Source organism: Cervus elaphus, chromosome 23, assembly GCF_910594005.1.
Source record: "Cervus elaphus chromosome 23, mCerEla1.1, whole genome shotgun sequence".
Lineage (NCBI taxonomy): Eukaryota > Metazoa > Chordata > Mammalia > Artiodactyla > Cervidae > Cervus > Cervus elaphus.
This window is the reverse complement of record NC_057837.1, coordinates 41,824,873-41,836,678: the sequence shown is the minus strand read 5'-3', so window position 1 is coordinate 41,836,678 and position 11,806 is coordinate 41,824,873. Positions and strand designations below refer to the sequence as shown.

Sequence of the window (11,806 nt, the reverse complement as noted above, 5' to 3'; positions counted from 1 at the left end):
ATTATCTTGAAAACAACAATGATTGTAAGACAGTGTACTTGGAATCCTAGAAGGGATACTCACGTGCCCCCACAAATATCTTCCTTGATATCATTTGTGTGGACCAGCAGGGTCCAAAAGCAGTTCCTGTGATGATCAAGTGTCTCTTTGGTAATGTATAATTTATAATCACTAGCCCCTATAGTGGGGCACTTGCTAGGGAGACTGAAAAACTGAATTTCTAACTTTAATAAGTTTTAGTTTAAATAACCACAGGGGATTATGGTTATTGTATTGCATAAGTTATACATGCCTCCTTCCCCTACAACCTCAAGTGCTAGTGACAGTTGTTTCCATGGGTGGGGTGCTTTTATCACCAGCAATTGGGAGTCAACCCTGCATCTCACAGCCTGGAAGCCCTGAGCACCTGGAATTGTGTATTTCCACTCATCACCCCACCTCAGAGGCTTAAATTCTAAGTCAGAGCAGGGACAGCTGCTCAGGTGCTCCGGAGAGATACAGTGCCAAACAGGATCTGCACCAGGGGTTGGGTTTGGTGGTTTAGTCACTCAGTCATGTCCTACTCTTGCGACCCCATGGCCTGTAGCTATAGCCCACCAGGCTCCTCTGTCCATGAGATTTCCCAGGCAAGAATACTGGAATGGGTTCCAAGCATCAGGGGACCTAGGGGTTAATACACCTAAGAACAGGTGTTCATGTTGGAATTAGAAAGTTGGTTTTTGTTTTTTTCTTTAATGTCTCTTAAGAAAAAAAGTTGCCTCCCACACTTGATAAAGCTCTGGCTATTTATGGGCAAATCACCTTGAACCCATCCAAGAAGTGACCCACCCTGGTGGGGGCCAGACCTGACGCTGGAATGTCCCTCGACTCCTTTAAGGGCTGGCCCGGGCTCAGAGGGCCCCACCCGTTGTTTAAGGCTTCCTCCAACACAGTCCTGAAATCCTTTGTAAAAGAGGCACAAAGGGTGTGGCTGGCCCGGCCTCCCTTCCTGTCTCAGGCGTCCACCTTTGAGGTCTCTAAGGTGGAGAGTTACAGCCTGTCTGGAGCCCCGCCCCGCCCCGATCGGCTGCACCGAGACAGCCTCTCCAGGGCGGAGGTGCGCGGAGTCGTGGCCCCTGACTTGGTTCCGAAGCCAGTGGGATGTCCGGCAAGTGCCTGCCCGGACCCACCCCAGGCCGCGCGACTCTCCGATCGGGGGCGGTGGCGTGGGGAGGAGAGGTCTTTCCTCCTCCTAGAGGTGCAATCTGGCCCAATCCAGGAAGCGTCAAATGTCCGTGTTCCTTTGCGTGGGGCGCGGGGATAGCGGGATAGTGAAGCGTATCTCCCCCCGTCCCCTTGCACTTTCGGGGGTGTCCTCCCCCGCCCCCTTGGTCACTGCAGACAGTACAGTCCCTCCGCCAGCAGGTGTCTGTCTTCCGCACGTGACGACGCCACGCTGTCCTGCTCTTCAGCAAGTTCTGGGCTCTGCTGGACGTGGCGGGCCCGAACCCCGGGTCAGAAGGGGATCCGCGAGTCCTGCCCGGGGAAAGGACTCTGCATAAGAAACCTTTTCAGCCCAACTTCGGGGATCGCCAAGTTTCTTTGGCTTCGTTTAGAGTTCAACAGCGCCGCCACCTGGCGCGTCGCTGTGAATGACCGCAGAGGAGGATGGCATAGGGTGTTAAAACACACACACACACACACACACACACACACACACACACACCAAAAAACAAATTTGCCACTCTCGGTTGGGCTTTGGAGTGACCCCTCCGCATTCCTGACAAGTGAGTAAGCGGATAAGGTCGCGAAAGTGACAGATTCCAGTCTGCTTCTCCCAGAGCTCCCCACCCCGCACGCGCGCTTACTCGCCCCTCGTCCGTGTCCTTTACGGACCAAGTGCGCCCCTGTATCCATCTAATCTGTTGGGGACAAGCCCCCAAAGACAGACCCTCCCCGCGAGGGCACGCCGTGAGTCCCTTTGTGGGTGCGAATTGCACTGCCCCTCTGAGATGCTGGACAAACTCAGACCACTCAAGCTAACTCGCTCCCCTACAGGGGTCCGCAGGAATTCGCCTGCCGCCACTTCCGAAAGGTGATGAGATCTTGGGCCCTGACAGTGTCTCCGCGACTTTCTTACGCAACGAGAGGAGGTCTGGCCGTGGCAGCTTGCGCTCAGGGACTCGTGGGTCCCACAGGGTCCGGGTGTTAGGCCAGTCCTCCTCCTTGGCACAGGGTGGTCCCACCCACGTCCTCTGTCTCCAAGCGCCTCAGCTCTCCTGAACTAGGCGCCCTGGCGGAAACGGTCGGCTAGCTCCCCTTGAGAGCGCGTTATTTTGTGTGTGTGTGCAAGGCCAAGCCCTAGGCAGCCCCTCTGCAAATCCTCTGGGTGGTGGGCACCTTCTCCAGAAGCCCTGCAGGTCCTAGGCATTACGGAACCCCCCCTCCCTTCCCCGCCAATTCTAAGCCCTCCTCTCCCAGTCTCATCTTTCAAGAGATCCGCAATCTAGGCTTTCCTTGAATTAGTTGGTAACAACACTGATGAAGGAAAAGAGGACAAGGAGATTCAGGAGGGTAGCGTGTTAAGCCCCTCGTAGGGCGGCGCGCGTGGGGCCGGGTGGCGGGGCGGGTCCCCCTAGACAGAGGTGCGGGGTCCCCCGGGAGCCCGCACTGCCGGCCCCGCCCGAGGACCTCGCAGGCAGGGCCGAATTTACTCATCCCCAGGCGAGGTGATCCCGGGCGCGAGGGCGGGCGCAGTGCGTCCGGAGGACCCAGTAATCCGAGAACGCAGCATCAGCCCTTCCCACCAGGCACTTCCTTCCTTTTCCCGAACGTCCAGGGAGGGGGGCCGCTCACTTATAAACTCGGGCCCGAGTCTGGTGGCCTGTCAGAGACTGCCTCGCTACAGCCTGACGCGCCAAGTCGGAGACAGACGCGAGCAGCTGTCGCCGGGGCTCCCCGCGTCTCTCTGCCCCGGCCGGGCCCCTGTGCGCGGCGTGCGGACACTATGCTGCGCGTCCTGCTCCTCGGCGTGCTGGCCCCCGCCGGCCTGGGGCTCCCGGCGCCCCCTGAGCCGCAGCCCCTCGGGAGCCAGTGCGTTGATCTCGACTGCTTCGCTGTCTTCCAGGGCCCCGCGACTTTCCTCGCCGCCAGCCGAGTCTGCGAGCGCCTGCAGGGCCACCTGATGACCGTGCGCTCCTCGGTGGCCGGAGATGTCATCTCCCTGCTCCTGAGCGACGGCGGCCCGCTCCTCTGGATCGGTCTGCAGCGCCCGCCGGGCTGCGACGACCCAGAGCACTCCGGGCCCTTGCGCGGCTTCCAGTGGGTGACGGGCGACAACCGCACCAGCTTCAGCAGGTGGGCGCGGCCTCTCGACGACGGGGCACGCCTCTGCGGTCCGCTGTGCGTCGCCGTCTCGGCGGCGGCCGGGGCGCAGACACCCGGAGAGTCCGCCTGGGAGGAGCGGCCGTGCGATGCGGAGGCCGACGGCTTCCTCTGCGAGTTCCACTTCGCCGCCTCCTGCCTGCCGCTGGCTGTGGAGCCTGGCGCCACGGCGGCGGCGGGCCTCTCCATCACCTACGGCACCCCTTTCGGAGCCAGCGGCGCGGACTTTCAGGCGCTGCCGCTGGGCAGCACGGCCGCGGTGGCGCCCCTCGGGGTGGAGCTGGAGTGCGCGGCGCCGCCGGGGGAGACCGAGGGGCGCTGGAGCAGGGAAGCCCCGGGCGCCTGGGCCTGCGGCGTCGAGCGCGGCGGCTGCCAGCACGAGTGCAAAGGGAGTGCCGGCGCCTCGAACTGCCTGTGCCCGGCGGACGCCGCCCTGCAGGCGGACGGGCGTTCCTGCGGGCCACCGGCCGAGCACCCGTGCCACCAACTCTGCGAGCACTTCTGCCACCTCCACGGGCTCGGCAACTACACGTGCATCTGCGAGGCGGGCTACCAGCTGGCCGCCGACCAGCACCGATGTGAGGACGTGGACGACTGCGCGCAGGTGCCCAGTCCGTGCCCGCACAGGTGCGTCAACACTAAGGGTGGCTTCCAGTGCCACTGCTTCTCTGGCTTTGACCTGGTGGACGGCGAGTGCGTGGATCCCGTGGACCCGTGCTTTGGCAACAAGTGCGAGTACCAGTGCCAGCCGGTGGGCCGGTCCGAACACCGGTGCATCTGCGCTGAGGGCTTCGCGCCCGTCCCCGGCGCCCCGCACAGGTGCCAGATGTTCTGCAACCAGACTTCGTGCCCGGCTGACTGCGACCCCCACCACCCGACCATCTGCCGCTGCCCCGACGGCTATATCCTAGACGAGGGCTCCGTGTGCACGGACATCAACGAGTGTGACGACGGCGTCTGCCCTGGCCAATGCCACAACCTCCCCGGCACTTACCAGTGCATCTGTGGGCCTGACTCGGCCCTCTCTGGCCAGACTGGTACCGACTGCGACCCCATCCCGGTGAACGAGGACCGGGGCAGCATGGAGGACTACGCCGGCTCTGGGGAGCCCCCAGTCAGCCTGACTCCGGGCGCCACCGCACGCCCCTCGCCGGCACCTGCTGGCCCCCTGCACTCGGGCGTGCTCGTGGGCATCTCCATCGCAAGCCTGTCTCTGGTGGTGGCGCTTCTGGCTCTCCTTTGCCACCTGCGCAAGAAGCAGGGCGCCTCGCGGGGGGAGCTGGAGTACAAGTGCGGGGTCCCCGCCAAGGAGCTGGTGCTGCAGCAGGTGAAGACTGAGCGGACACCTCAGAAACTCTGAGAAGTCTGGTACCCGGACTTCCTCCCCTCCTCCCGGCCCCGCAGCCTTTCTCTCCCACTCCCCCGCCCCAAGCACCTTAGCTGGGGTCAGAATAGAAGACCCCTCGCCCCTCTTCTTTCACTGCTTCTGCACTTGGCTATGGAGGAGAGGAACGGGGTTGTTGGAAGTTCGGCCCCAGCCACTTCCGTGATGTCATCAGACAAGCGAGCAGGGATGACAGCTTCATTGTGACAGGTTGCAACGTGTCCTGTGCCCTCATCAAGGGGCACGGGGTGGGGGGTGCGTGTTCTTGGTTGGCAGCCTGGGGGCAGACGTCCTTCCAGGGGACTAATGAGTGACACTGAGTCAAGGATAATGACCCCAATATTTATTTTTTAAACATTTTTGTTGTTGTTGTTCTGCTTTTTTCCCTACCCCGTGTGTCTCCAATACCTGCTTTGTATCTCTCCTGCCTTCCTCCCCTCCCCTCTCCCTCCTGCTCTGTTTATGTGTGTGCTCCCACTTGTTATGGGATCCTTACACTATCTTGGTGAAGTTTTTCCAGCCCTCTTGTGTTTATGAAGCTAAGCCCCATTTCATCCTTTTCATTTCTCCCAACTTTCCCCTTCCAGGAAGTCGGCTGACCTACCTGAGCCACCCTATCTCTGTTGGACCCTATTTTTCTGCTCTTAGCTGTCTGCCTGGGCAGAACTGCTTTGTGAAACAGAAAGAAAAACACTAGAAATAAGAACGGTTGAGAATCTGTTCTTTCACCAGAGTTGCTAATTTATCCTGAGATTTCAGGCTTCCGGAGCAATAGCATTTTAAGAAAGGTTAAAATATAAAGGGCATTTATTAGACTCATGTTGCTGGACTGACCTAGGAATTCAACTCAAGATTTTCATTTTTATTTTCAAACAATGAACCTGGGTTTTACTGTTGTTGCAGTTTTGATTTGGAAAGTAGTCGTCATTAAGCTTCTTATGCAGTGTCTTTTCCTATGATTGTTATTAGTTACTTGCGAAAATATTGAAAATGGTTGCTCTGAATTGAGAGGAGATGGAAGCCCATCCCAGGAGACAGTGTAAGAAAGTTTCTGCTGCAGAATTGGCCAGTGGCCAGTGGCCGTTTGGACTCTCATGGTCCTTATCATTTGTGGGCCCAAATAAAACCAGCTCTACTGGTTTTTTTAATTTGGGAGCTTGGGGATGGAGGCTGCAGTATGGCCGGTTAGGGCCTCTTCTTGATCAGGCCCTCCAGGATTTCTCCCACTTTGGAGGAGAGTTTTCTGAGCCCAGCCATTTGGAATGCAGTCCGGGAGGCGGGAGCTGCCCCGGCAAGCTGGTTAGAAATGCCCTCAGGCGCCATCCCACCTACTGCACAAGAATCTGCATTTTAACAAGTTCAGCAGGGGGCTGTCTGCTCCGTATGTTTGAGGAGAGCTGTTCCAGACAGTTGCCAACGTCCTGGAACAGATTAAATATGAGTAATAAGTAGCAGGCCAAGTCAGGCCCTATATTCAAGAAACTGAGGAATTAACTGAGGAATTTTCCTTTTATAGCTTTGCTTTCTGGTAGAAGAGCCTAGGTACACACCTTTAGACATTGCTACACAGGGTCTTTGGTTCAAGTAAGCTAGGAATGAAATGCTTAGTGTATGGGAAAAAATGTATCATGTAAATGTATCTTTTGTAATGCAAAGGTTTTCCTCTATTGTTTTGTAAACTCAACACATTTGTACATAGTTATTTATTTATTGGAGATAAACTAGAACACAGGCAAAACTCCTGCTTTTGATGTCACTTGTAGAAAATAAATAACAGTGCTCTTGGTTTTTGTGTCTGTTCACCTCACTCCCACAGCCCCTTAATTTTACGCTACTAAACAAAGCTTATGAAAAATGCAAATGTCAAAAGGTGCGTTTAAAGGCTGCCCCCTACTCCATTACTAGCTCCATCCACTTCTGGCTCATCACTGACTTTCGAAGGTCTTTCCAGAGGAGATTGTTTTCACTGTAGAAGGACTTCATGTTATGTCTATGTGCACAAATATTTATTTTTCTTCTGTAACCATGACAACTTCATACACAGGACTTATGCCTATGTGTTTTAAAATACACTATAGGAGTATTTGTTGGGCTGAGTTAAAGAAGCAGTCCTTCTTGGGACATCTCCAGAATCTTGGCCCTGTGTCCCTCAACAAATGGTTCGGCATTATCTGGTCTCAGAGATATTCAAACACAAAAGTCACCCTGTGTCTCAGAAACCAAGGTCTCATGCAGTGTGAAATCATCCTCATTTCTCTTGGAGATTACAAACACTGTCTTTTTAATACATGCATATCTTGGGTCCCTCTTCCTGGGATGGTGAAACTGGCTGAATTTTATATGCAGTGTTTGAAAGTTTTCAGAAAGCAGAAGTTGGAAGAAAATTGGATTTAGTCAAATATCCAAATATTTTTACATATTTGGATCCTGCTGAATTTCTCAGTTTTAATCTGAGTAATTGGTGTCATGGAAATGCAAGATTTCAACACACTGTTCTGGATGAAGGAGATGGCTTTGGGGTGTGTGGGAGCAGGGGGGGATGGTGGTGAGGGTTGGGTGGTCCCAGGTGCATACCTTCCTGAGATGGCCAGAGCAGCAGTTGCTCTCAGTAGCTGGAAGCCTAGCAAAAAACCAGATTCAATAATAAGTACACATGAAGAAAGAATTCCATGAGTGGGGGCAAAGCAGGTGCCAATGAATCGTGCTAGGGGTGGGGAGGGGAGAGTGACACCTTACCTATTGTCCTTACTGCCTGGCCTTCTATTTTTTCCAAAGGGCCTGCTTCCAAGGAGCTGTCAAACTCACTTTCAAAAGCTCATTGCTTGGCACTCCTTGGCAGTCCAAGGAAGACTCCGTGCTTCCTCTGCAGGGAGCATGGGTCCCATCACTGGTCAGGGAGCTAAGATTTTAAATGCCACCCAGTGAGGCCAAATAAATATCATGTAAGTGTCTTTCTTTTTAAAAAAAGGCTCATTGCTTTAGGATGTCTTCCTCCAAAGAGGGATATTTTTTCAAGAACACAAGAAAACCAAAGCGAGTGCTCAAGACTCAGAGGCAAGAACCGTCACCGGGGCATCTTGGACCCGAGGACACTGGTGGGGCGGGTGTCGACCCTGCTGAGGCCCTTCACTTTCTGTCCCATGGGAGAAGCACCTCCCCACCTATAGGCTTCATCTGAAATTGAGGTTGTCAAACCTCAGCCTCTCTCTAAAAAGACGCCATATGAACAAGTCAGTTAACAAGTCCTCAGCCCTTCAGACCAGAGTGGGTGGCCCTTGTGAAACGGGCTGTAAGCCCTGCCTCTTGTTCACGTGGTTGAATCCAGGCCTCCCGGACTCAGCAGGGTGTGTGGTGTGTGTTTGCGGGTAGTGTTCCAGGGCTTACGGGGCCTGGGGAAGGAGGCCAGGCTGGAGGAGTCAGAATTTGATCTGACGGCTCACGCGGCTTTTTTTTTGTTGTTCTCAGACCAAACCCTTTGGATCAGTTCAGCACATATTTATTGAGCATGCGCTCTCTGTCTTGGGGTGGGGGGTGGGGGGTGAGACACAGTGAGCACCCCCCTGCCTTGAGAAGCTCCAGTTCTTGCGGAGGAGACATCATACAACCAATGAGCCCCTCCCGACCACTGCAAAACTGTATTTGCCTCTGAAACCACGGTGGGAGCAGGGAAGAGGAGCCCAGAGAGACAGGGCTGGAGAGGCCACTGGGCCAGTGGACACACGCTGGGCTGATGGAGGAGCAGGGCTGGTCCCAGGCAGAGTGCAGGACAGAGCAGCCCAGGTGGTGGGCACAGCAGGCCAGAGACCTCGTGCTGGAAGAGCCTTGGCAGAGGGTTGGCGTGAGGTGGGCGAGGAGGAGGGGGTCCACGACAAGGCTGCAGAGGTGGGATGCAGAGAGAAAAGTGGAAGGGGGCCGTGGGTCAGCTTAGAGATGTTAAATTCTATTCTCTGTGCAAACGCGCCACTCAAGGAGTCAGTCTCTTTAAGAGCTGTCGGGTGATCCATTTACCCACTGGAATCATTTGAGAAGATTTCTTCTACAGCTGCTTCTAGACTTAGGTACATGTCCCCATGGGCAACACATGCACAGTCTGCATTCTAAGCATCCTTCGGGGCCAACAAGGAGTGCGGGTGTCATGCCACCCTGGACGTGAGTCTCAGCCTGACATGGCAGTCACACGACCACAGGCACCACGCGGCCTCCAAGGCTGGGAGTTCCTGGTGGCCTAGTGGTTGGGACTCGGGGTTTTCACTGCCTCGGCCTGGGTTTAGTCCCGTGGCTGGAGAACTGAAATCCCACAAACCACAAGGCCCAGCCAAAAATAACCATCAAGCTGTAAATAGGGTGCTGGCAGGGCCCCCTGGAGTTTGTATGGGGACTGGACGAGGGGAGCTGGCCCGGGTGGGTGCCCCGTAACAAAGCATATGCACCATCGAACTGGTGGGTGTGTAAGTGGGGAAAGAAAAAGAAGTGTTGAGATCTGGAGTGGCTTGAGGGCAACTGCAAGCTTTTCAGTATGTGGCAAGGGTTCTTTCCAGGTGTCATGTGGTCACTTGGAAGGGCCGCTGCCCCCCAGACACGTGTCCTCCTGGGATCTCAGGCATGGGGCAGAGCAGCAGGTGGGGTGGGTGACATAGCAGAGATGAAGCACGTCCTCAGGTGTAAACTCCATCTCAGAGCCCAACTCGCCCTGCCCGCAGGCCCCTCAGAGAATGGGGGAGCAGGGCCCTCCTTCCCCTGTCATCCATGCTCCCAGGGAAACCACAGAGGAGGGACGACCACAGCCTGAAGCAACTCCCACCCCAACCACCACATCTAGTCACACTAAAGGGGAACCTGCCGAAGAGGAAAGAATCTTCAGTTCAAAGCAAGGGACCAGCCCTGTGTCCAGGACGGTCACGGAGGGACCCAGCCCCTCCAGCCGTCTGTCTGCTACAGGGGGCACCCAGCTCCCAACCAGGGAGTCACAGGTCTCCGGGACTGAATCTCTGGCTGAAGTGGCCACTCAGACCAGCTCTTGCTGCCACCTCCCTCCTCTCAGGGAACGCAGTGTTATGATCCCGTGAGGGGGTTTCTGGCCCCCCCGGGTCCTCTGGTTGCCATCCTCTCTGTAGGGAAAGAAGAGCCTAAGGCCCGAGGGGCATTTGCCCACTGCTGGGGGACCAGGAGTGTTAGTATCTGCAGGCCCTGGTGGGTGGGGGTTAATGCCCGTGATTTCTTCTTCAAACCACCATACAACTGACATACACCAAAACTTGCTCCCTCCCTTTCAATTGGTGAGTATGTCATGAGTCCTGAAGAACACACATTTGTGGAGACACTGCCGTCATCAATACACAGAATATTTTCACGACACCAGAAAGTTTCCTCTTCTGATGTTGGGCTCGTCTACACAACAGGCCACACGAAGTTGGTTTCCACTCCGACAATCCATATGCCCTCCTCCCGCCCCTCCGCTCCTCCATACAATCTCCCCAAGATGAGGGTCCTGTGTTGTCAGTTCGAATCCAAAGACAAGATTTTCCAAGGATCGACCAGACCGACGTCCTCTCTTCCCTTTCACCAAGAGGTTTTAACAAAACCCAGCTCACGTGTCTTCCCAGACCCTGGTCATTCACCCCGTGCTGGGGCCCGAATCCTTTCAGCCCGCTGGAGAGTGTAAAGACGTGAAACGAAACATTTCAGGGAACAGGAAGTAAAGATGTGCTGTTCAAGGTACCCCATGTGCCTCCCCACACCCACACAGCCACAGCCCTTCCTGAGGCTCCTGGGCGTGACCTTCCCTTGTGGACAGAGCAGGGGGCAGAAGACCCCTAAGTTCACACTGATTGTGTGTTGAATCAGGGTTAATTATTATGTCATCCCTTCAAGGAAAACCGAGGTCACAGAAAAGATGGAAAAACACGTCTCCATGGTTGTCCTGACGCGGTGGGGGACAGCAAGCTCATCTGAAAACATCCCTGACTTTCTTGGCATTTCTTCATAAAACAACACAGGCTACGCCCACTTCTGCCTGTCTGTCTTATTCAGAACGTGTGCCCGGGTTCAGCGCTGTCTCCTTTTGTTTTGAGAGCGCCCTTCTTCCTTTTTTTTGGTCAGCAGGTTCAGATGTAGGCAAACAACAGATTTCCTCTCACCAGAGAAATAAAATATTGTTTTAACATCAGATTTTAACAGAATCAAAATCCTCCTCAGCATATTTTGAAAGTGTGATTGCGAAAGATAGAAGGAGCCCTGGGGATGGTTAGTTCAGTCACACCCACTGGAAACAAATGGGGTGGCAGAAGCGGAAGGGTTTCAGGAATCCAGTGAAGAAGATCAAGATTCCAAACTGGGGTCCATGATGTTAATGCCCTCCACCCTAGGGCAGACATCTCCCCTGCCTACACCTGAAATAACCTTCCCCCAGATAAGACTGTCATGAGCCACCCCTCCCTGGGAAGCCCCTCTGCTGCACACTCAACTTCAGGCGGGGTCTCCTTGTCCTCCTGGAATCTTCTGTCATCACCTGGAGACCAGCCTTCTCAGTGTCAAAATGCGTAGACCCATACACCTAAAAGGAGTGAATTTTGTTGCTGTTGTTTAATCCCTCAGTCATGTCTGACTCTTTGCAACCCCATGGACTCTAGCCCACCAGGCTCCTCTGTCCTCCACTGTCTCCCAGAGTTTGCTCAAATCCATGTCCATTGAGTCAGTAATGCAGTTTTACCATATATAAACTATACTCCCATAATGGTTTCAAAAGAAACCACAGCCTCCTTGGAATGGCTAAAGAAAGCTGGATGGAAAAAAAAAAAATAGAAACACCAGTGGGAACTTGCTGCTTGACTCAGGGAACTCAAACCAGGGTTCAGTAACAACCTAGAGGGGTGGGATGGGGAGGGAGGTGGGAGGGATGTTCAACATGGTGAACCTGTGGCTGATTTATGTTGATGTTTGGTAGAAACCAACACAATGCTGTAAAGCGATTACCCTTCAATTAAAAGCAAATTTTAAAAAATTACAAAAACAAGCAAGTGCAATCCCCCCAAATACACCCCAGCTCCCCGGAGCAGCACC

The 11,806-nt window shown here is 54.7% G+C and overlaps 1 protein-coding gene across 1 annotated transcript; it reads left to right on the top strand.

Moving 5' to 3' along the window:
- Positions 1–2,817: 2,817 nt before the first annotated feature.
- Positions 2,818–6,533, top strand: THBD (thrombomodulin). The gene has a single exon (XM_043884120.1). The coding sequence runs from the start codon at positions 2,987–2,989 to the stop codon at positions 4,721–4,723; it is 1,737 nt and encodes a 578-aa protein (XP_043740055.1). The 5' UTR covers positions 2,818–2,986; the 3' UTR covers positions 4,724–6,533.
- The last annotated feature ends 5,273 nt before the right edge of the window (positions 6,534–11,806 follow it).